Source organism: Polyodon spathula, chromosome 14 (genome assembly GCF_017654505.1).
Source record: "Polyodon spathula isolate WHYD16114869_AA chromosome 14, ASM1765450v1, whole genome shotgun sequence".
NCBI lineage: Eukaryota > Metazoa > Chordata > Actinopteri > Acipenseriformes > Polyodontidae > Polyodon > Polyodon spathula.
The window spans coordinates 9,469,012-9,495,231 of record NC_054547.1 but is presented as its reverse complement, the minus strand read 5'-3'; the positions used below and the strand labels follow the sequence as shown (position 1 = coordinate 9,495,231).

General features: G+C 35.5%; 1 protein-coding gene across 2 annotated transcripts in view; it reads right to left on the bottom strand.

The window, feature by feature from the left end:
- Positions 1-1,005: 1,005 nt before the first annotated feature.
- LOC121327207 (guanine nucleotide exchange factor VAV3-like) overlaps positions 1,006-26,220 on the bottom strand; it is a 72,713-nt gene continuing 47,498 nt past the window's right edge. The window contains exons 11-28 of one of the 2 annotated variants that reach the window (XM_041271087.1): positions 25,197-25,265; positions 23,300-23,386; positions 23,111-23,196; positions 22,871-23,003; positions 22,053-22,162; positions 21,463-21,564; positions 20,640-20,737; positions 19,880-19,902; positions 19,149-19,194; positions 14,781-14,911; positions 12,789-12,851; positions 11,910-11,944; positions 9,939-10,055; positions 8,819-8,906; positions 8,560-8,689; positions 5,166-5,246; positions 3,111-3,262; positions 1,006-1,973 (exon numbers count right to left, since the gene is read on the bottom strand). In XM_041271087.1, the coding sequence (XP_041127021.1) occupies positions 1,929-1,973; positions 3,111-3,262; positions 5,166-5,246; positions 8,560-8,689; positions 8,819-8,906; positions 9,939-10,055; positions 11,910-11,944; positions 12,789-12,851; positions 14,781-14,911; positions 19,149-19,194; positions 19,880-19,902; positions 20,640-20,737; positions 21,463-21,564; positions 22,053-22,162; positions 22,871-23,003; positions 23,111-23,196; positions 23,300-23,386; positions 25,197-25,265 (1,596 nt within the window). In that variant the 3' untranslated portion in view covers positions 1,006-1,928. The remainder of the gene's footprint in view (positions 1,974-3,110; positions 3,263-5,165; positions 5,247-8,559; positions 8,690-8,818; positions 8,907-9,938; positions 10,056-11,909; positions 11,945-12,788; positions 12,852-14,780; positions 14,912-19,148; positions 19,195-19,879; positions 19,903-20,639; positions 20,738-21,462; positions 21,565-22,052; positions 22,163-22,870; positions 23,004-23,110; positions 23,197-23,299; positions 23,387-25,196; positions 25,266-26,220) is intronic. The other variant, XM_041271088.1, reaches the window with a different exon arrangement.

Here is a 26,220-nt window from a genome sequence, read left to right as displayed (position 1 = left end):
TCCTAATATCTAATGCTACTAGCACTGGGAACAGTTAATAACATAAAAGCTTTTAATGCTGACATCTAGTGGCCTAAAGTGTAACACCACTTTAAATCTTAGAAAACACTGAACTTATCAAATGAAATCTGAATACTTGAACATTTCCAATAGATATAATTTAATGTAACAAAAATATCTCCCAAATTAAGAAAAACAAAACAAAACAAAACAAAAAAAAAACATTTTGTATAAAAAGCCATACATATAGTAGGTGCCAGTAATATGGCTGATAATACTCAGTGCCAGTTTTTTGAGAACCAGTCCTGCATACTTTAACACAGTACAAAAAAAAAATAGAATTGCAAATGTACATATCATAGCTGAAGAGTGCTTAACTCCAGTATGTGACTTCCTTATAATAATGATTTTTGACAATACAATGAAGGAAGTTCCCTGAATGCATACTGTTAAAAAAATACAAATATTCAATTTGGACCCTTTCCCTTGCAAGTGGGACAGTATTACTTTTGGATAAGCATATAGTATTACTGCTGTGCTTTAGTAAATATACAATACAAGTACAATACACTGCCAGACACAACTCTATAATACCATGCATTTGACATGTGTAAAACACTGCATTTTTTACAAATACCACTGAATGCTTTTGTACTTTCAGTGTTAATATTGTACAGGCTCTTTACGCCCAGTTAAGGTGGTGTCCCACCAAGCTGTATCTTTGAGATAAAACTAGAAGGAGCAGAACTAATGCCTTCATCAGTGTTATCAATGAAATTAGCGTCTATCTTAATCAGTAACAGTTTAGCCATGTTTAGGTGAACAAGCTTGCAAATCTTCTGCTGGAACATACATATATTAGGAGTAAAAGGGGAGGTGGTTTACTTTATATATATATATATATATATATATATATATATATATATATATATATATATATATATATATATATATATATAATTTTTTTTCTACAGTATAATTTTTTTCTACAATTTTTTTCTGCCAAACTATAATCCATAATTAATGTTTCAGTTAAAACTGAGCTATAGACATAACACATAACATATTTTACTGGTACTGTCCTTAGCTGTATTCTCTTTCTTTAGTTTTGTTTAAAAGCTTGTATTTCAGATAGGAAGCATATTACTGACATTAGTAATCTGAATATCAAAGAAACAAAGAGTGACAACTAACAATATGCATATTGAGATAAGCCAACTGCAAAAATTTGCATTTTATTTGAACTGCAAAGATTAATCAATTATTCCTGTGTAGCACAGATTTTTTTTTTTTTCTGTTCCTTTATCCTTTACACTGTAACCGTATCATGATTCTTATTTGCAAGCTAGTGACTGTAATCTGTGTGGAAAGGGGTGATGTGATGGAATGCCTATATTCTTACAGCCTTCACTTTGAGAAGGATGGCCACTGATAAAGTCATCAATAATAATGCAGGTAAGTTCCTGTAGGACACCAGGAAGGTCAGAATGGGAAACGATACGCAAGGTAAAACGAAACAGCTCCGGACTTCCGCGACTCATCAAGGAGAACCTTAGCTGGGGATGGAGATGTCTTTAAATATTTACCAGCAGCCGAGCTGACAATGTGTACTTGCAAGAAGAGTGACAAGAAGAATAAAGCTGTCTATATTTTGAAGTTCCTCTGGGAGGGAGAGGTTCTCCCTCTGAGCTGGTCCCTACTGATAGCAGACTGGCAGGCTCTTGCTTGTAAAGCTGCAGGCAAGCCATTAATCTGTCAACACAAGTTTGTGTGGAGAATTTCCAACATTCTATTAGCAAGGTTTTGGACAGACAGTAGAGTTGTGGGTTTTTTTTACAACATGGCTGCAGAAGTCCACAATTCACGGTAGCCCCCGGTAATATTTTGATACAGTGTCACCCAGCTAGTTCCTTTATTCACTTATTGATTTATTCTTCCTCCTCTTCGACATACGTAGATGGAAACCACCCCACCTGAAATTCAAAGGAGGAAAAAAACACGTTATTTAGACAGAGGACAAGTACTGTTTCAGACCTGTCAAAACCAAGCAATAACTTAGTGACAAAAACAAACTTCAGAGAGTAGAAGGGCAGACGAGACATACTTCACAGTACATTAGGCAAAGTGGTTACCGTGTTGGGATACCAAATCTGATTGCTGCAGCTGTGCTGGGGTAATGAAATCTAGCAGCAGTCCATCACAACCCTACTTGGAGTGCACCCTCTATTATCTGATTCACTGACAGACAGCTCATATCCGTGGGCTGACGATACAGGTACAATGTCATTTATCACTGAAATAAAAGGATTTGTTCCCTCCACCTTTTTTTTTTTATTTATCAGTGCACTTGTGGCTAAGTATAGTAGTAGGAGCTCTGCCATTGACCTCTCAATAATGCTGAGGTCAGCTCAGTTTTGCCTCATAAGCACTCAACCCACAAGTGCTCACTTGGAAATAAAGCTGTTATTACCCACTCATCAACAAAAAAAATGTAAATAAGGAGCCCTCAAGACTATATTTAAGATGATAGATCAAGTTGCCTAGCCAACTCAATCCCATGCAAAAAAATAAAATACTAAATTATAATTATAAAATGTTCTGTGATAAGGGGTAATGCTTTTGAGGACTAGCAATGTACTCATTTTTTTTTCATATTGGTTGTTCAGTTTGTAACACTGGTGCATATGAGTTATTACGGTGTATAATTCTGTATCAATTCCGAAAAGATTATCTCAATTACATTTTAGAACTACATTATTTACATTATATTAAACCACTGAGTCTAGTATTATAAATTTGACGTGTGAAAGGCAACTTTTGTTTGACAAAGAAAAGACAATGAAACTGGTATCCTGCAACTGTAAGCTTTTTTTTTTTTTCATAACATGAGCTTTATGGTTTTTCTTATTCCTTTTGATGTCTTAATTTTTTTATTACTATTATCTATAGTAGTTCTGGTGACCTGGGGTCGCAATCATCAAGTGCATTGTATATTGCTCCAGTTGGTTTATCAGCCACTTGAACCCACTCAAACACATTTATTGCACTGGTTACACAATGAGTAAATGGTTCTTACGAAACATTTCCCCAGAGGTGAAGTGAAGCCTTACCTTGCCATTAGCCTCCCCTCTCCACCAGCCGTTCGCTCCCGTTTTGGTGTAGATTTTTACTATGTCTCCTTCCAGTAATGAAAGCTCTCTCATGTCTCTGGGGCTGAAGTCATACCGGGCTATTGCAATACCAATTACTTTGGGACTAAACACTGAAAAATACAAGAGGATAAAACTCAGTACTTCAGAGAATACAAGAAGACAGCACAAACTTAAAAAGACATGTCACACAGTAAAGAGATCTTTTCAGCACTGCTGCTACAGTATCTGGTTTATTAAATCAAGCCAGAATTACAATCTAAGTTGTACTAGTTCGATCCTTTTAAAACAAGCTATTAACAGTTTACAAAAATAGCAGGTATTTCATTGATATCCAATACAATGTATAGGCTATCGAGATGTTATTCCATTACATTTCATACACATTGTAGGAGGCTGTGTGGTCCAGTGGTTAAAGAAACTATCCTGTAACCAGGAAGTCCCCAGTTCAAATCGCAACTCAGCCACTGACTCATTGTGTGACCCAGAGCAAGTAACATAACCTCCTTGTGCTCCGTCTTTCGGTGAGATGTTCTTGTAAGTGACTCTGCAGCTGATGCATAGTTCACACACCCTAGTCTCGTATCTTGTAAAGTGCTTTTTGATGGCGGTCCGCTATGAAAGGCGATATATAAAGATTATTATTATTATTTTAAATTGGTACCAAGTATAAAAGCATACTATTTCAAATGACGTAGATGTTGTACCCTATTGTTTGAGTTAAAATGATACTATTCTTCTTACAACATACATTATGTTCTTGTAAAACAACTTCAGGAACCATACCATACAAAATGGTTTTAAGACATGTGTTAACTTGTTATGCTCTTTGCTGATAATTAAAACATTAGCTAACTGACACAAAACCACTTGAAACTCACATTTTGTAAAATTACAGTATATAGCCAGGGCTCTTTTATGATAAGCTTAAAGACAAAGCTAAAGGACACAACTAATGATGGAAGCCCACTGAGTATACACATACCTGAAATCATGCTCATATTGGATGTTCCCATGTAAATAGATGGACTGTTCCAATAGTAAACAGTGATTTGGGAAATTGTTTTATATGTGCCTAGTTTCATACTGAGAAACGTAGAATACTGTATCTTACAGAAATCTCTACCTGTTTTAATCTAATTTAGGTTAAAAGTTAAAAGAAACCAAGTAAAGAGGACAGACTTGTCCTCTAAATCACACACAAAAAAAAATGTAACAGTTGACAGGGCTTTTCTCTTCTGTACCACATCATGGATCATTATCGCTGTGTTACCTGTTTGACAATGTGGGCAATAGTCATTACACTATCAGTGCACTACAGCAGCCATTTTGAAAAGAGCTTTGAAACTGAGTTTAAAGTTAGAAGTGTAAGAAGTTATCCGGATGTTAGCAATGAAAAGCAAAATTACAGACATGTTATTTAAACAGCTGTAGCAAAATGCGGGGGCGTGTAACATTAGATTTTTCGGAACCCCGCTCCTTACTCTTTAACTGCTGCTGTACTCTAGGATTTAAAAGTTACAAAAAGTCTTATTCTACATGCCACTGTATTTTCTGATTCATGTTATTTAATCTTTCTTTTAAGCTCACGTTATCAAATCCACTTCACTCTTATCCTGTAACATGCTCTAGTAATTACTTAACTAACGAAAACATTTATTTCACTTTAGCCTCGATTTATTTAATTCTTTTGCCTGTTACTCAAAAGTGTACATTCCTCAATTTATTTCAAAGTAACAAAAAAAAGCTTTAATTTATGAAATGTGAAAAAAATATATACAATAGAGAGCTTAAATTATTATTTTTTTCAACTTTTTAATTTAAATATAATGGAGGAACATACATTTTAAAAGTAAAAAGCTGTTTAAAATATATTTTATATGAAGGTCACAGCATGCTATATTTGCCAAACAGAGTGACGGAAAGCAGTAAATAGGTTAAGCTGTGCACAACCACAAGCAGTCAAGTGTACTCAGGTTGCAAAGAAATGTGACTGAAGGAAGTATAAATCAGTACCTGACCAGAAAGGAGCAGAGGAAGGGGGGACAAAGCTGTAACCTGGAGGAGTGACGATAGAAAACCCACATAGCAATGGGGCTTCAGAGTGAAAGAAAACAGAGACAAGCAAAGAAAAGTTTAAATATTAACTGAAGGGCCAATAAAATACAGTTGACATAGAAAGCGTTCCTGTCATATACAATTATAAACACCTGCTTATAGTGTTTGAAAATACACTCGCCATGGTATTATAAAATCTACTGTAAAGAAAAGAACACACTGTGTTCACATTTAAACAGTAAGTAGGTACATAAAGCCAACATTTTAGCTTGTTGAGGATCACACTCACTAGTTTCACTATTAAAGGAGTACAAATCAATTATTTAATATCCATTTTCTTACCTCTCATAAGCTTTATTAACAATATTACTGGCTGTCCTTGTGTATTGAGAATGTTTTGGTTCTTTTCAAAAAAGATTGGTTAGCACTCCTTTTCCTATCGCTCCACTGATATTGTAGGTATTACCAGGAGTTCATTTGTGCCGGATTGCACCAGATCCCAGATCGAGTACCTTTTTTGTTTGACAGGCGAGAATGATATAGTTTGCAATTGATGTATTAATAATAATAATAATAATAATAATAATAACTTTGTGTACATAACATGTACAATAAAAACACTTTCCTGTTCCATGAACTGCATGACAAAAGCATTCTGTAATGATATATTTTAGGACGTGACATTTATCCTTAAGAAAATTACTTGTTTTGTTCCTAATCCAGACAAACCAAAAAAACCTAGAGCTTGTTGCTCCTGTTCATCAGATTAGTAGGCCCGTCACTGGTATTGTTCAAAGCTGAAGATTAGGTTAAAACATGACTAGACAAAAGTCATCATGTAGCTACTGACACCAACAATAAGGCACAAAACCAACAAGCAGGTGGGGACTTCAAGCATATATGGAAGCTACTGCAAATTAAAATCAGTACAGCAGGTCTAGAAACAAAAATGTCGTCCCTCTTCCTTAATTATATCATCCAGTACCTTTCCGTATACAAATTAACCCCTGGGTATTACTTACAAACTCTGCACATATCCCTAAGTTGTAACAAACCCAATACATGCCTTTGCAGGTTAACATTTAGTCTGTCTTATGTTAAGATAATTCATTGCATGCAGTGTGACTCTTAAGCATGCCACAAGTTTAAATGCTCATTATGTATGATATTTTTGATATTATACAATGCATCTAATAATTCAAAAATAGATCTAGTAGGAACCCCCTGATCTTGTAAGCTACTCCATGCACTTATTCAGGACCACACAGTAATACTGAGAAACATCTTGCCTTGGTATACCATCCATCAAAGAATACTTTTTTTTCTACTGAAATGTGGTGTGTGATGTTTATGAAGTACATTTTCCCATCTAGTTATTTTAATTATGGGGCCACTTCAATTAACCAGGGAAGTTATAAGTTATAATTAGACAAACACTTTGCCCAGAAGTGTCTTTTTCAAAGTTCTGGCCTGACAAACATGGTACTTGAGGAAATGTTATAACTATGAGAATTCTAACACAAAGACACTAACAGAAGCTTCTATATAAATTTTTAACCAAGTTTGCCGGTTATTTATAAATACAAAATGTGAATGTTTAATTGGATTTTGTTAAAACTCTATTTCAAATATCATATAATTACCATACCAATTACCATACCAGCAGACTGCATACTAATAAAAGTACTAATCACCAATGACAATTCATCACATACAATAAGTCACTGATTAGGGTTAGGGTTAGGGTTAGGGTTAGGGTTAGGGTTAGGGTTAAGGTTAGGGTTACAAGTGCCGTACAGGTCATTTTCACCTGTAGGGTTTTAAATTGCTGTGTTATAATAATGTTATGATGAATTGTACCTGGTGATGAACTGCTGGTATATATATATATATATATATATATATATATATATATATATATATATATATATATATAACAATGTCTTTAGTAGTAGTAGTAGTCTTTGGAAATTTGACAAAGGTAAACTGCTGCTTTTTGTCCTATGTGGTCTGATTTGCCTATATCAGGTTCATTCATTTTGGTGTGGAAGGCCACAATCAAGTTCTTATAAATAATCTCTCCACCAGATATGCATTATAAGTGGAAATGATAAAAAAGGACTGATGTGTGTGGAATATAAAAAAACAGAATATGTTGAATCCCATTTACAAGCAAAACTGAGCAGATTGCTATAACCTCTGTTTTTACTTCATGCAACAAAGCCTGTGACACAGTTGTTATTAGAAATAAAGCCTTCTGACATTTGTATATGATGTCATGGCTCAAGTGCTAAACATCTTAACTAGTTTTGCTTTGATTAGGAATCTAAAAAGAAACCCATTTGCCTTTCATTTCCCTTTTTTAAGCAGTACGTACTTCATCAAATGTTCATGGCATAGATTTACATTGAGACACAGGCTGCTTTGTAATTTATACAAACTGTGTATTTGGCATACGACCTTCAGCAAACCTAAAAATATTCTGCTCAGTGAAATGTGCAGAGACAGAGAATAAAATCACAGCTTAGTGCTTATTGCAAAGCATCATAAATTCTGTGTCCCACTAAAAGTACAAGCTTTGCCGGGGGTGTGCTACTGCTACCTGTAATTCTCTTAACCCATTCCTCCCAACAGCTGCAATAACAGTTTTTTTTTTTAAATAACATGAGAAGAAATTGGTGGCACAAAGCTTTTTCTCCATAGTAGCTGTCATACAACTTTCTTAAATATATATGCCAGCAACCTTCAAACAAATACTGTACCTTACTCCTCAATTGAAAGACAGGGTACTAGTTACAATACAATAGGATTAAGACCACTAGGGGATGGTGTGCAGAAGTTCTGCAAATTAAAATGTTTTGGTACCGGTAATTTGTAATTTAAATTATACCAGATGTTACTTTTACACTAATTAATTAAGTGCATTATTAAATAATGAGTTTCTAAATGTTATTGTGGTGCTAGAAATAGTCCCTCAATTGCATTGCTGGTATTAGAATAAGTACATTCTCAATTCCAGGCTGTAATTTAGTACTGTAGATGAATTTGCCAAGGGACACTTTTGCCCCTGGGGTCAAATATAAAAATAGGCAATAGAAAGAAGGGTTATCAGTGTGAAAATAAAATAATTTGTGTTACGATCAAGAAAGCTGAAAGCCATTTACAGCAAAGAAACAGAGGGAAACATTTGGGTCACTTCCTCAGCAAATGTGATTTGTGCTTAAAGCATCTTCTGGCCAAAGGGGAAATACAGGAAAAGAGAGGTGTGTGACTTTCACGGGAAGTGAAGTGTGTGTCTAATGGAAACAGCGCACTTACAGTACAGTCTAGAACTACATGCTATTGTACTCACAGTTACTGCCTGTTCTGTTTCCCCTATGCATGAGTGCATTCTCTGGTTCTTTGTATGGAAACTGCAAAGTTGTGTCTAGACTCCGAAACCCTTCCTTTAAGGAGTGGTGCTTGTAGTATTCTATTAGCTCCTGTTGATCAAACAATACGTAGTTAAGCAATACTGGTCAAAACTAAAAAAAATAAATATTAATTATAATAATTAACAAGTTCTCAAAGAAACAATGACAAAACATAAGAGCTACTGCAAGCATACTTACTAACAGACTTTTGAACTTCTTGTTCTCTGCAATGTAGAAAAGCACATCCTTTGTTAAAATCTTGATGTGCTTCACATCGTTGTTATACCTGTGGGCAATGAATAAGTTAGGAATGTAATTTGCTGGTGAGTGACCTTAGGGCGAACCCGGATAATAGGGATATTTTTGACACAAAATGTATGCCAATGTCAATAAAAGTTGAGGATCTCATTAAGAAACTGTATTTACAGACAGTGCTGAAGATGTAAATTTGATGCCATGCAATGGATAGTTCCCTGAATGGCAAATTGGAAAGCCATATGGTCTGGTCAAATTATCGCTCAAATAATCAAATTACTCTTTGTTTCACTCTTTGCCATGTTCATTTCTTTATAGCTCTTCATAGAAAATGAGGTTCTTATCAGATGTCTGATGAGTAAGCTCCCTAATAATACCACTAATCCATACTGTCTATAGAAATCCATTGACGTGCCTCTTATAAATTGAAATGTCAAAGCTTAATTCATGTGTGAACCTCATTTTGATCACTGAACTTGCTTTGACTATGAAATGACATGCAGAACTCTACAGATAACACCCATGTCTATTCTGAAAATGTAATGCCAGATTTCAATTAAAATGTTAAACCCAAATACTCTTTGGTAGCAGTACTGAATCTAGTAAGCCTGCTTTCATTATATTATATATATAATAATATATATATAGAGATATATAATATATATATATATATATATATATAGGAAACATCCTACACTTTGAACAATGCAATATTATACATTTGACTCATATACAGTGATGAGAAAATCAAGCAAGAGTCAAGTGAAAAGAAAAATACATTCGGCCTCCTTGACATAGTCATTAGTGTTTAAACCTGCCCGGTTTGGTACAGGCAGTGTAATTAGGAAACTAAAACTGCTAATTAAAAAAGAACACCTGTTCCTGGTATACAAGATTATCATAATATTAATTTTCAATACAAACAAACAGGCTAGACCACACCATCTTGAATTCGCAATGTGCTCTGGGTTGTCTATATTTGAATTCAGAAGCTGTAAGCAACTTCTTCATTTAATAATGCGCTAGAAGCACAATTAATTATCTGCATGACAAACACACTTACTTAATACTAACAGCATATTCAGTGCATTCTTTAGTTCTGTGTCTCACAAGGTATGTGCTGTTGCCTCGGTTGATGAGTTCCATTTCTGCTTGTAACCTTTCCATTGGTCCAGCAAACCTGCATGAAATACATGTATACACCTTTTGTAAAATATACATATCAAAAGTAACGTATCGCTATTATAACACATTTATTTAAAAAAAAACAAAAAAACAATGTATATAAATGACGGACATTGACGAAATGTTTTTGGTTTCTTTTTAATCATTCAATCATTCATCCTTGACCCTGACATGCTTGTGTGAATATGATTGAAGCATATGCCCGTAATCACCTAATTAGTGAGCCAATTGATTGGACACTGGATATGGAGTGATTTCAGCTGTTGAATTGCAAGCTTGAATAAAGTAATAAAGAAAATCACCGAAAAAAAAAAACAATATGCCATGCCTCTCAAGAGAGCAGCGCCTTCGTGCAATCGGCATGTTGGAGGCTGGACTAGGGCAGCGTACTGTGGCTCGACGTCTTGGGTGCTCACAGCCAGCAATTTCAAACCTGGCGAGACGGTATAACCAGATACACTCTGTCAATGACAGGCCACGAACTGGGAGACCAAGAGTCACAGCACCTGCCCAAGATCGACAGATCATTTTGCAGCATCTTCGTGATGTCAGCTGTTAATCAGCACAATAAAAAGTCACTGCACCTGCTCTAAAACAGAGTTTGTCATTTTTCGATCACATCTAGTGAATTTTATCCAAATATAAGTGATACATTTCTTTTATGCTCAAATATAAGTGATATGTTTCTTTTGATGCACAGTATATAAAGTAAAAAGTTAGTACTATGTGTTGCAACAATGTAAATAAAATTAACATGATAGAAATGGAACAGCTAAATACAACTTCATATGCGGATTCATTATGTTTGGTGCAGTTTGGATCAATTAACTAAAATAAAATAAACAATGCTCATTAAAAGTGAAACTTGGGTGTTGAATTCAGTTTCTTTCTTGGACTTCCATGACTACTTCATAACTCCAACACCACCCAGTGGAGATTTTAACAAATGCAGCCCTGATTCCAAAACCTGAATAGCAACACATCCTTACAGCTATCACTGTATCCCGCCATTAATGGCAGGTGGTAAACCACAGTTTACAGAACTTTGCCACCGTGAGTTAAAACCCTGTTAACAATAAATAGGAAATATTTATTCAATGAATGTCCTTCAAAATACCTCTCCAAGGTATTGCACATTGCAAGTGTTATCAAGTGAAAAGTATTACTTCAGAAACTGCAATTACAGATTTTGTCACCCCCACACATGCTATATATACAGTATATAATAACATCAAGGACAAAAAGTACAAACCCTATAGGCATGGTTTATAACCATCACTTAAGCAATTGTTTCTGAAGATCTCTTTTGTTTTGAAGAGAATCAATGTGACTTCTCTGCTACCATTCAAGTTATGTCCTAAGGAAAATCTTTAAATCATGCATGCCTAAACCAGTGACAGTATGGTAGTCTCCATGAAAAGAACATCTGCCGTGCTAGAGTAGGGCTAACAAACACAATTATATCACAAGACACCATACGCAGCATTGTGCATGTTCATTATTGATTCTAGGACAAGCAGTGCATCAAGACCAAACAGTTAATCAACTACATTATTTCAAGTGAAACTAAGATTTATTAGGTTTTAGCCATTACGCTGAAACAATTAAGCACACATCATTCTCTATGGATCAATTTGTCACTGAAGTGGTTCTGTTTCTTTAAACAATGAAATGCTTTTCATGGACTGACCAAGGCAAACGGTTTCTTTGGTAATAATTTCAGGAAATTACTAGAATGGACAGAAATTCATTTGACTTAAAAAAAAAAATAGCGTAATGCTTGTATCTGTATGATTAGGTCCAGCTGACATAAAATACAATTTTATTCAAAATATTAACCTGTACCTACCATGGCTGTGTAGAATAGTCAACTGGCTTTGGAACCTGCATTTAAAAAAACAAAAAAAGAAAAATGTATTATTTTAAGTCAAGTTTGGTTATAAACTACAGGAAAATACTGCTACTGTCATTAGGGAAAAAAGTAGTGACATGGTTTTCTTATATTCTATCTTATTGTTTTGGCTAGCCTTATTTAGTTGAATGCAGTATATTACAAATTGAACAGGGGTATGCATGTGTACCTGTATATAAATGGTTAGTATTATGTTAATGCGTTGCATGTAGGGTGTCTTTTATTGTACTGTGCACTTCGGGTGAGAGGACCGTGCAGCAAACCTGAGCGAAATGATAAGAGACACCCTGCAAACTGCATATTCAGTTTTTAGAAATCCAAGGAACTAACATAAAACGGAATCCTTAATGCTGAATGCTTGATTTCCCATACATGATTTATATTTTTGCTGACGGCAAAAACATGCATTCAGGGATTGGATATTTATATCTAGACTAAATATGTTTGCATATACACAAAAGATGCTTTCTTAATTGTATTCTTCTATCTCCTATCACTATGCTTTTTACTCAAATTGCTATAAGATACACTGATAAATCCCCTCAATAAACAACCTCAACCAATATCAACATAAGGACTGCCTTCTTATTTTTAATGTTTCCACTGCCTTTGAACCCCATTAACATGCAGTATTACACAATATAACTAAAAATACATAATTTAACAGAGCATTTAAATACTAAAGCAACAGCCGGAAGATTACTGAGAGTCTCTCATGCAAAAAGGGTTTCAACACCAAACACGTTGTGGATCCCTGGAAATCCTTTGTTAAAAAAAAAGCTGTTACGTTACCTAAAACAATGAAATAGTACTTACACAGTAAGGCTTTACTGTATCCCTTGGGAAGAAGCCAACTTCTTTAGTTGTCAGAATTCTACCCTGAAACAATGACAAGCAATTGTATTACAAATGGTTATGACAACAAAATCTTCCACAGCAAATCTCCTTAACAATTAGTTTACTATGAGCGCTTGAATTCAGAATAACCTGAAGCTTGCAAGATTGGCTTTTTACGTCTGGGAAAATTATAAAAGTATAATTGTAATAATTAATTAATTAATTTCAATCAGTCTCCGCATAGAGGGTATAATATTACTATAAGAGTAGTCATATATATATATATATATATATATATATATATATATATATATATATATATATATCCCTACAGGTATGTTTATATATATATACGTCTTGTACTTTTTGAAATCCACTTTATCCAGTCAGTTGCTTTTTTTTTTTTTTTTTTTTTAAATATTCTAATTAAATACATAAAACTTCTAATGGCCATAGGGGGGGGGTTTTACCATGGTGTGTGTGTGTGTGTGTGTGTGTGTGTGTGTGTGTGTGTGTGTGTGTGTGTGTGTGTGTGTGTATATATATATATATATATATATATACACACACACACACACACACACACACACACACACACACACACACACACACACACACATTTAAAAAGTGAACACTTAGAAATAATGCAAATGCAAGAAACTATGTATAAAGCTGGCAAATGCTGATGTATTTCATTTGAAACAATGTGCCATAGATGGGGGTATGTGTAGTAATTGTTAATTTTTCTATCACTGTATATGATGCAACAAAACTACACAGAAATTGAAGTCACATTTATGGCCTAGTGTGTGAGTAGGTACTTAATGCTATCTTAATAATGTACATATAGAAGAATGTAACGTACATCTGAAAACATTTTCTTTGTATAGGCCAGCAACATACTGTGTGCTCCCTCCCCTTGCACACATGAAATTTGAAGATATATCCCAAAACTTCAATGGTATATTTAACATAATAACATTTTATCGATGATCTTAAAAAACACTTCTGTTTGTTATTCCACAGATCAGCACATGATACAGATTCAATTTATAAATTTGTTAGAGTAAACAGATGGCTGCCAAGGGGTAAAATAAAATTATAGAGATTGATTTTATTTTTCTGGCACCAGTACAGAAATAATTGTCTCCGGGTTACACTGGAGATTAATGCTCAGTGTTCTGTAATTCTGTCCTTTGGCACCACAGGGCTATAAAGAGCATGTTAGCGGCAGTGTGAAGTGTAATTTTGCATAAAATAGAAAACAAAATAGAACACTGGAAATATTCCAATTAACAGTTGCCACTGTTGTGGCTTTACAAATCCATTAATTGCACCAATCACTGCAGAGGGTCTGTGTAATGTACAGTGACAGCCCTCTGAAAGTGTCTGAGTTCTCAGGTCGACTTCTGAAACTCTGCAGACTCATAGATCTACTGGTGGTGCATTTATTCTTTGGAATTAAAACACATGGGACTCCTTCAGGGCCAGTCTGTTCTTATTCTGAAGTCATACAGAGGACCAGCCGGACTTAAAATGTCATTTAATAAATCCCTTTGATTAATCAATCCAATTACAATCTCTGTTATTAGCGGAAGTAATGTACAGCTAAGGCCAAAAGTTTTGCATTAGCCTATAAAATTAATTAATTTTCCTTCAAAAAGTCAAATAATGTTAAGCTAACATACTGAATTACATACTGCTTTGTAGTTTTCCTTTACAGTACTGTGACATTTACTGTACTACTATCATCCAGTAGACTTTTGCAGTTTATTAGATTACATAATGATAAATTAAATATCTCAATTGTGTTTATATAGCTTTTTTTTTTTTAATTATGTCTCAATCCTACAACTCTAGGTGATGCAAAACATTTGGCCATAGCTGCACACTACTGGAAACATCAAGTACTGCTTTAATAATCTCACATCTGGTTAGGATTGCTGTCTATTTTGCAATTCATTTAGTTACCTGCCACCATGAGCTGTGGACATCAGCCCTGATCACCTCAACGATTTCCCCCACCTGGATGTTCAGAGGGGGGCCTTCAAAGGGAGTCGGTACCCCAAGGTAGTTTCGAATAACCTGCATCTTTGGTAACCCTGGGACACACACAAAGAAAAGAGCACATGCAAAATAGTCAATCCACTAAAAGAAAAAGAAAAAAGAGAACCAGTGAAATATACAGTCAATGTGTCATTTTCAACTGCTTCTATAGAAAAAAAAAAACATTCTTAATCAACTTAAAGTACAGTGGCGAGTCCATGTGATAAAGCTGCGTTTTAATGCAACTTTGATGATGGGACATTTCTCTGAGACAAATGGTTTTCACCAGCTAAAGTGAATGATTGTTTTTGACAGTCCCATTACATTATAAAAAAATAAATAAAAATAAAAAAACATAAATAATCCATTAATAACCTATTTGTGTGCATATATACAAGCACAAACAAGTATATGACATTATGGTATATATTAGTTATATTAGTTATATAATACTTCATAAGGAATTCATGCTGGAATCTGTGTTATCACTGTCAGCCTTTACTAGGTGTTTTCAATGCATGCAAGTGAATAGAAGCAACAACAATTAACATGGAGCATGTCTGTACTAATACAAAACAGGCAGTTTCTGTGTATTTCAGAATTGTATACAGCAGCTATCACAACACATTCACAGATCAACAATGCATCCACAAAGGCAGAAAAATCAGATTTGTTTTGCTTTGCAACCATAATAACTGTATTTGTGGCCTGGCTGCAATTAAAGTGATATTCTGTACAATTATCCTCATTATAGTTTCATCAATGTTAAGTAAATTACAGAGTGTACAGCATTTGGATTTTCTCTGATCCTGCAATATCTAGGCTACTAAAGATTTATCATAGAAGAAGGTGACAATGTCATTTCACTTAAATTGCAGACTTGTCTTTGCAGAGTAAAATAATCCCCATCTTGGGGTTCAAACACCTGTTAGCCATGCAGACACACTCGAATTAAAGTTTATTTGTGTAAAACACAACATCTTTCCTGCATCAGCCACTGAAGTTTTTTGAGTGAATTTTTGCCTCGATTTCTGGGAAAAACTGTGCCACAGTTGCAAAGGAGATATTTCTTTATATATTCTGTAGGTGGTAATTCACATTTCAATTTTCAAAAACAGAAACAGGAATTCCTGGCACCAACCCCATCTGATAAGACCCCTTTGTTTTTCAAATGTAAATATTTTACCTGCATAGATTACTGTGTGTTGTGTGCGTGCGTGTATGTGTGTGTGTGTTTACCAGTAAATTGCCTTGTCCTTATTTTATATTTAGTACATTATACTCAATGCCCTCGATTCTGACATTTGCTCTTACAAAAAACACCATATAAAAATATAAAAAACAGGGATTGTAAATTAAGATCTGTTCTCCTTTCCTATGTTAGATTAAATGTCTGTTGTTTGAATTACGTTATTCAATTTGATTTTATATATCTTAAAGTCAAATTAAGTATGTAGAGTCCTGTCAAATTAAAATGAATAATGCCAGTCACTAGAATCCCTGCTTGCCAATACACCAATACAACAACCGTGCTGCAATTTCAGGTTAGAACAGAGTCCTTGATTCAGGTAGTAACTTATCTCTGCTGATGAAATAACTGATCTCTGTTGCCAGGTATTATGAAATTGTGTTTGTTCTCTGAATGTTGATTCTGTGTCAGGAAAAGTCCATGGCAATTGTAAAAAAAAGGTCTCTAGCATTATAGACAAGCTCAGAAAAGCTTGTTTGTATCTCATGATAGGCTGGGAACCTTGAGATATGGTCTGTGTATAAAACCCCTTTATAATACTGTTAAACAACTAAAACAACAAAAACACCTTTACACGATGCCCTAGAACTCAAAACTACCAACACTTGGTAATCAAAACACCTTTGAAAGATTTATATTCCTGCGTGTGGAGGGCACATGTTAATCTGGCTCTAAACTCTCATTAAATCTCACCCCACAAACTTGAATAAAAAATTAACAGCAAAGACATAATGCAACAGTTTAGCATGGCAAATCTATATGGTAATTTCACAGTGTACTGTGTTTTTTTTTTCCCAGCTGCATGTATCATGGTTTTCACCAGGCTTTGCCATGCTTTAACTTAAGATACTCTACTATTGATTACATATAAACTATTATCCAGAACCAAATCAACAACAATACAAGAGCTTCAGCCTGCAAAGACTAGAATACAGCACCAAGTTGGGCACAGCTTAATGCCAGTTGGTTTTATAGGAATCACTGTGAAGTACTGGAGATGATTCAAAATGCAGGGAGACAAACTGGATGCACCAGTAATAAATTAAAGAAAATTCTACTCAAAATGGAAATAGGAAAATGTTCACAGTTAATACTGAAGAGAATTACAATCCTCTCATCTTGACTGGTTTGTTTGGATTGAAAAAGCTACCCTACTTGCAGAATTTTTTTTTTTTTCAGCCATTGAACTCTTTCTATGTTGGTGTCAGCATTCCTATCAAGAGGTTTGATGTATTTGGAAAGCTTTTACAGACAAAAGCGGCCACACATTCATAAGATATCATGCAGTACATAATTACCACTGACTGTGTTGTTTAGAATAGACTATTGTGTTTGGATTGTAATGGAAGATGTCAAATGAGGGATTAAGTATTCTGTATAGTAATATGCAAAGGTTCTGCACTGGGTATCTAGTTACAGTCAGCCAAGTGCTGGTAACTCGTAAAAGCCTGTTTTTGTTATTTATTTATTTATTTATTTTTTTTAACACAGAGGACAATGAGCTAAGGGAGTGAAGGCCCAAAGTATAATTACACAAGACAAGTTTAAGGGCTCCCTAAATAAATGGTTTTCTGACTGGAAGCACAGTTCTTTATGCATATCTTGAGTCAAATGATTAGAAGAGAATCCTAAAGGCGTAGAATGTTCATCTTATAAGACTTCCTGTAGGACTACTGTATGTTTGCAGTAGCTGTGCACAGAACCTGTAACGCCTGTAGTATCTTTGCATCACATTGTATTAAAGTAGGAAAGGCAGCATTTTACAGCAAGTTATTATTCATAAAAATGTGATAAAAAAATTGGTATGACCAGTCCACAAATAGTTTTGTTTCATATGTTAATACACACGATACACAGACATATTTAATGTTGAGCTTATGAGCTCTGTCCAGCCCCGCTGGGGGCCTGGGGGAGAGGTATTCTTCCAAGGGGCATCAGTGTAGACATCACTCAAGCATGGAGTTACCAGCATATAAAGAGCTCTGAAGAGCTGTCAACAAAGTGATTATCTGACCCAGCTACGCAACAACTAAAACCAAGAAGAAATTAACTCAACTTTCATTATGGCTATGTTGAATTATAATTTTTTTATGAATGAAGGTTAGGTTTGGAGTTTACATTTAACAGCTGCACAAGTTTTCATAAGTAACTGTTACAGAGAAATAATGAATCTTGGTTATAAATCTCCCTCCCGACCTGTGGGCACTGTGTAAAGGGAACAGTGTGCTCTGGACTGGATGATCTGACAATTCATTTCAGGGAAAGGTGGAAGTCGGCCATCTAGAAAGGGGGCGGGGCCACAGTACACCAAGTCATCGACCCAGACCAGAGGCGATGTGGCTATCGCAGATTGAAGGAAAAGCGCTAGCACTTGTTAACCAAGGGGGCGTGGCTGAAAGTACAAAAGTGGATGTGGCTGAGCGAACTGCTCCTTTGTTATGGTTTCGAGAGAACGACTGAAGGACTGTGATATAACCGTGAGTGTTTATTGTTTGTTTGTTTGTCGTTCTAATTCTAATCGTTTGTTCTTGTTAAACGTCGAACACATTCTGGGAGCTGTCATTTAAGGCCAGCAGCTACCCGGACAGCATTGCATTACTGTTCACTAATAAACTGTATTTCACCACTTGCACGTTAGCACCCACTCTGGACTTGTTATCGTGTTTGTGTTCTGTGTGTGGTTATACTGTGTTTATTATTTCAGGACTGATCATCGTGGTTTCACTGTGCAGTACACATTGTTGTGTGTGTTTATACTGGGTTTATTATTTTGGGACTGAACCCCAAGGTTTAACTGTGCAGAACACATTGCTGTACACTGCCAGGGATTATTATTTACGGTCGCCCAACAACCCGGATTATAAAATCAATAAAGGATTGTTTGGACAGTCAACTTTGTTGTCTGTCATCTGTTTAAGCATTGCACCTGCACACTGCAAACCACTTTGCCACAGTAACATTACCAGACTATAAAATGTTACCAAAATATGTACAATTCTTGCAAAACACTTCCCTTATTAATGTGTCATTCATAGCATACTAACCTGGATCCATGGCCCTACTCTGTCTTCTGGGTCCATTGAGTTTCTTCTATTGAAAGAACAAAGACTTGATTAAGTATATAGATTATCCAAATGCTGCTTTTATCTTCAAACCATTCTTATTTTACGAGCATTATCTTACATTGCATTCCATGGGAACTAGACATAACAAAGATGGTTTAACTGAAGCAGCAATTTCAAAACATGTTGTAAGCCATAGCTCTAAATCCAATTCTTGCACTGAAGTTTTGTTTAAAGCTTTAGTATTTCCAGCTTTCTTTTTAGATGCCTTTTTGGCAACATCACAAGCAGTATTCATCAACATGTGGTCACTAACAAGCAAGACTGTGCATGTCAGGAACTTGCAAAAAACAACTACTACTCTTTAAAAAGTTGAGGGCATTACCCTCCCAGTATATTCAAATGGTTTATGCATACTACCATTAACCTCAAATTAAAATATAAAACTGAAACTTAAAAACATTTTAGAGAACTCCAGGGCTATATGGCTTTTTTGTATGAATTGTTGATTTATTTTCCTTGTACTGTTCCTATAATACTGGAAATTAAAATCAAAATACATGGAAAAGCTTATGCATAGGTAAAAAAAATATGCATGACAATGTTGCTACACTGCTTGTACAGAATAAAGGACATTTTATTTATCGATGTTGTTATAAAAATTAAAAAAAAATCATATAACAGCTGAAATGTAAAATAAAAGCATTCCTTACCTCAGATCCTAGTGTCCCCGAATCTGAAATAAGTTTGAAAACTGGCATTATGAAAGTTGTTTCATGAGGAGGACAGACTTGCTGCTGTACGTGCGCTTCATTTACAGAGTCAATCCTGTGCTTTGTTTTGCTCTATAGAACAGTACTTGTCAGAGGTGGAACTGCCTTAGGGAAGGACCAGAGTCTGTTTTGTTCACAGGGAGTTTATGTTTCATTGGCTCCTGAGTGACTATCTGTAATTGGCTGTCTGTCAACTGTGAACTTTGTCCTGAGTAACAGCAGCAGATTTGCAGTTTCAGAACTTTTTAATAGGTTGCTGTAGCAACACATAATAAAAGCACTTGTCAGTTCAAAAATAGCATTTATGACAGGCTGACTAGATCTTAACTTCAAAATGAAGTTTAATTTTAATTCAGATAAACTGAGTGTCACTTATGAGAATGACACAACCATAAATGATATACATGGTTTGTACTGTTTTGTTTTTTTATTTTTTCTTACGATATACAGTATGACAGCAATACTGATCCTTATGTGTAACCGCTAGTAAACGCCAGTAAAACCAGTGCTGATGCTACTGTACTGTATGTACTCCTACAGAACTTGAAAAAATAGAAATAACATATTTGTATTTAATTAATTGTATTAATAGGCTTTTTTTATATAATGGAAAAAATCCTAGAGCAGTGGAAATGTGTACAAGTTGTCATCATCAAATGGTATATTACTAAATCAAGAACACAAGTGAAGGTTCAGTTACCTGTGTGTGTTTTTCCACAGGTTTCCAGTCTGCCTAGGCACTCTTTATGGGCCCCAGATCCACATTTAGAACACAAGTACCCTTGGTAAAATATTCCTCTGAAAAAAAAAAAAAAACATTTTACAAGAAGACGCAACGTTTTGGCAACTACAAATGAAATACATTTAACATTACTATAGTGTTAAAGGGCTCTGTTTGAAATAGATGTGAGAGACTGTATGGTATAGTTATTTTTCATGTTGTTTTGTTAGATTAAAAACAAAAAATAAAACGTGTAATAAAAGCAAACCAGTGTATCTTCTGTACCATAGGAAAAGAGTGGAAAATTATGTCAGAACAGCAGTAATGAAGTAAACTTTTACAGTAGACTTAAGTGAAGTGCAGATCTTGCTCATGGGCATCCTCTGATAAACCTTACTGGCTTATTTCATATCTATTTACTGCAAATTAGGGGACCGTCACGTGTGGGGTTGAGAAGATGGAAAAACCAAAAGCACTCAGAATCCTAAACTGCTTAAATGTGCACATACTGGAAAGCAGTCGGCATGGTGATTACATGGCAAATCAAATTGGATTCAATCAACACTTCACTAGAATCAGATTAAATAACAGTAAGTCATCTTGTGTGGGTGTGATGCAGGAGATGAGATGCAGCAGAAGAAAGGGCTGCTGGAAAGTCAACTCAGTGGGACAGCATACAGTACATATGTTCTATACTGTGTATCTTCTGAAATAATTACTGTAGAATGCAAGAAGAAAATAACACAAAGGAACACTTCAGCATACTGTCATGTAAAAGTTTTCCTTCTTCTTGTAAACTTACCTCAGAAGCATGTGGCACGAACTACAAGATGTGATCCGCTCAAAAGTATGCATTTTAAATTCATGAGAATTCTCATTTGCATGTTCAGGTGTGATGTTAGATCTACATTATGGAAGAGAAGAGTAGCCAGTGTTACCTATCCAGGTGTGCAATTACAGTTTATTTACACTCTTAGGATGTTTCGGTTGAAAAGAATTACCCTCCTCACAGCTTCATCTAGCATTACACAACAATGTTGTTATTGTAAAGCAAGAAAATATATACATTCCCACCTTCTTACAGCAAGTACACTAACCACAGGTTGCACATGAAAGACTGATTAAATTAGCTAAAACCCTAAAAAAGCATGGATTAATGATTTAAACACTTCAAAAACATTTACTTATCAACAAATTGGTTTAGGATTTTAATAGGATTAAATCATAAATCATAGCCTTTTTTTTTCTGAATGCATTCTACAGTTGCATTGTGACTTTATCTATTACTATCGCTGAACCCAACAAAGGCACATGAATTAACCATTCACAAAACATGTTAAGTGTCTAGACCTGAAAAACAGGAACGGCATAGCTTTTCTCCCAGGTACTCACATTGCCATTCCAAACTGTTCCAGCCACTTTTTTTTCAGCTCTTTTGTTTTAAAAAAGAATTCAAACCCATTCTGTCCCTGGATGTGAGTGAGGTAGAATCCGTAAGACCACTAAGAAGGAAAAGAATTGACAGGCATCATGCTGTTGTGTGGGCACAGATCAGGTTATTGTTTTTATCATTGAGATGTTAACAAGGAGATGCCATTAACGCAGTCTGCAGTCATAAATGTAAAAAAAAAGTAATCTGTTACAGTTCTCTGCTGCAATGCAGTAACCTTTCCTCAGGAACATTTGACAAGGTTTGAGAAAAAATAATGCTTGTTATGTTATCTTGCCTGACTTAAAAACTACAGACTCTACAACAGGGATGCACAATTCTGGTCCTCGAGATCCGGAGCCCAGGGGCGCTGGATCTAGGGATAGTGGGGGTGCAGTAGCACCCCTTGGCTTTGGATGGCTTCCACAATATCAAGAGGTTACAGTTTTGTTCAATGGCTTTCAGCACCCCCACTATAAAAATTGTTCCAGCACCTCTGCAGGAGCCTTCCTGGTCTTTGTACCACTTGTACCATAAAGTACTTCATTAAACCAATGTAACCACCTTCCAGGTTACAATCAGTTAATCACTTCAATGTTTAATGATACCACTCAAACCTGGAGGACACTGGACCTGGAGGATCGGATTTGTGCAGCTCTGCAGTATCTCTGTCCCTCTTACAGCACTTCACTTTACCTGCCCACTAGCCAACCAACTGACTGACCCCATCCATGTGCCTTCATCTTAATGGACAGTACTCCTAGTTATTTCAGTTACAGACCTTTTTGTTTTCCTTGTCTGTCGTTGGGTTGTTGGTGATTTTAAAGTTGTGTAAATCAATCACCTCCTTCATTTCATAGTTATCGCCTCGTCTTTTGCAAACAATCACAGCTTTGTCAAACAAGAAGATATGTCTGGATCCAAAGAAAAAAGATACCGTGCATTTTTTTTTTAAAGCTTCTTCTTCAAAAGTGGTGAATAAAAAAACCTTATGTATAAAAACAAACAAAAACAAACTCACCTATCTTGTTTTGCACGTTTATCCAGTGAAGCTACTCGCACTTCTCCATCTACTTTTGGTCTTCCGTAGTTTCTAAGAGACTGATTCTGAAAACAAATGTAGGATTATTATTTAAAAGAAAAAAAAGGGGGAGTGGTGTATAAGTGTTGGTTTTAAAGCTTCATGGACAAAAATACTTCTGTGACTTACCAGGTTTTCAATGGATAACTGAAACTGATAAATCTCACGCAGTGTTTCATTGTCTCTTTTTACTTCATTTACATATTGAGCCAGGTCCTGCAATACAGGAGTTAAAAAAAAAAAAAAGTATTGCATCAATTCACAAAGTCAGTAACATACATATACCCTTCCATAGCGGCAAATACAAAATGAGAGCAATGATTATCATGACAAAGCAGATCAGCATGGCCTACACACACACAGTATATACAAAATTGCATTAAAAAAATTTAAAAAGGCACAATTCTTGGAAAACGAGACCAGAATCTCACAAGATATAGCTTTGGTGTCAGTCCATGAAAAAGTCACCATGAGATGTATATATACAGTCTTTGGAATTATTTTTTGTAACTAAAAACAAGTCTAGTCTGTACAGTACGTACGGGCGCCCTTTTATTTTCAGCGTGATTCTGAACATAAAACTGACAAGAATGTAATTGGTACATTTCAACACAGTTGGAAGAACGATTATCTATAAATATACTGCATGTAAAATAATGCACAGACAAGAGCCCGGCTATATCCATTGCTATCAAGTGAAGTAGCTTTTATACTGTACTTAAGTTTTGTATGACCTAAGAATGCGGGGCTTTCACACTGATGTCCCCCTGAAGGACTCTGGGTGACCTTCAATATCAGGTAGCCCCAAAGGGCATTTCACCCTGACAGAAAATAATCATTTGACACTTGCCTACAGCTCTTGTCTATAGCGAAAATGCGGCGATGCAACATGGCAGTAAAATTAGTTCTGTGGGATAAACAGCACCAAGGTGAAATTCTGGACAGGTGTCAGGAAGACGATTTGTGAAAAGTAATCTTTATCCTGCGGACCTTTTTGAAATTTTAACTCCAAGGTATAGTATTTTTCACACAGAACTCATGTTAAAGCCTCTTTGCAGAGGCAGACATGAGCTGTGAAAAACATTTTTTTCTTTGTTAAGGGTCACGTAGACAAGTATCAACCATGGTAAATATTTAGATTTTACATTAACTTCGCTTAAACCTTGGGGAAAAAAAAGCACCTCATATTCAGCTGTCCTTTATTTGCAACAAGAGGCTGCAAAGGGAAAGGTAACATCCATTGACTGCAGACTGGGGACTACCAAAGTACTGCATCTTAAGGGTTTTCTTGACTTAAAAGATATACTTTAATTGTTCAGTCCCTTTTGAGAACATGGCATTCCAGGTTAACTTACAGTGATTAATGGGGGTTGTTCTGGCTGTGTGTAAAATAAAAGAGCAAACTGTTTTCTATACGGTAGTAAAGGGCTTATATGTAGCTGTACTCCACTGTGTTTATAAGGTCTTAATAAAAATACAGTAAAAAGGTGCTCAGAAGACCAGTATTTATCTACTGACAACCAGCTTCACTTGTGAAACCCTCCTATAAACTTAATCAGTGCACTTCTATAATACCCTGACTTTTTGTGAGGGTCTGGAACCAACTCCTCAGTAACGTTGTTGAGGCTGACACCCTGGGATTCTTCAAGAAGCTGCTTGGTGAGATTCTGGGATCAATAAGCTACCAACAACCAAACAAGCAAGATAGGCCGAATGGCCTCCTCTCGTTTGTAAACATTCTTATGTTCTTATGTAATAACTGTCCACTTTTTGAATACGTTATGAAAAAAAAAGCAAAAAAAAAGCATATGGACAAGAAAGAAAGTGTAATTGGTTACTTTCCAAAAGAACGTAGCAGCAATATTTCTTGTCTTAGTGCTTGACATTTATTAGGCCAGATCAGCAGTTGTAGCATGGTAGAGACATGAATTGTAAAAATATAGAGCTGGCACATTAAATAAAAAGGCCATACAGTGCACATAAAAAAAAAAAAAAATCTGCATTTAGTGTACACAGGGGTTCTTACCTTCATGGCGTCGAGGGCCTTTCGTAAATTACTCTTGTCAGTTTGATCATGAGTGTGTTTGACTAATTCCTGTTCAATGAAAACAAACACATAATGTCAACTGTAATAGACTGTATTGAAGCTTGTTTTTTTTCAGAAGCCAATTAGTGGTGAAGAGTGGAACAAGGCAGCAGACAAGGGAATCAGAAACAGTAAAAGATTCCTTGTTCTAATTAGGGCTACAATCTGCTTGCTTGAGGGCAATGGGCCCTATCATGACCTGTGTTGAAGCTCTTTCTGTGGGAATGTTTAATATTTGTATTATTTCACTTACCAAAACATGATACATATTAATCAGTTGATGAATTAACGAGTTATAATTTATTTCCAAAGAGTTACAAAAAAAAAATAAAAAATTGAAAGGAGAAATACACCTGCTAATTTTTACAAAACTAGTACATCAAACAACTACAGTTACATTATACGTCTGATTAAATGGTAAATGATTCATTCATTAATGAATATGTTAAATTAATAAACACACGATGACAAGTGTTTACTGATTCAACTCATAGGAAGTATAGAAAATTTGGAAAACTGACTATGAACCTTCAAACTCCCTGACAACAAAAAGAGCAGACTACCTGTGAGGCCCCCTGTGGCATGGTACATATAAGCTGGCTTCTGAGTAATGATGCTGAAAGCCTCCCTACAGCTCCTATCCATCAGTGCTACCCTTGTGGGATCAGCAGCAGGTGCTCAGCTCAGTGGAACAAAAGGAGCTGCTGCTCAAAGATCATAGCCTGACCAACTTCATCACCTGGCCAAAGTCCTACCCCAGCTTGTAATGAACATCTATTTTATAATGCAAAATGTAAATGCAGACAGACAGAATTGGTCTTGCTGGTTCTGCAGGGCATGTTAAAATATAAAAAGAAATAAGTACATTCCTTTGACAAACGTTTTAAATAGAATGTCTTGTTATCTGTTAACAGCATCAGCTACTGTTAACAGTGACAATTACTGTTGCATTATTATAAGACCA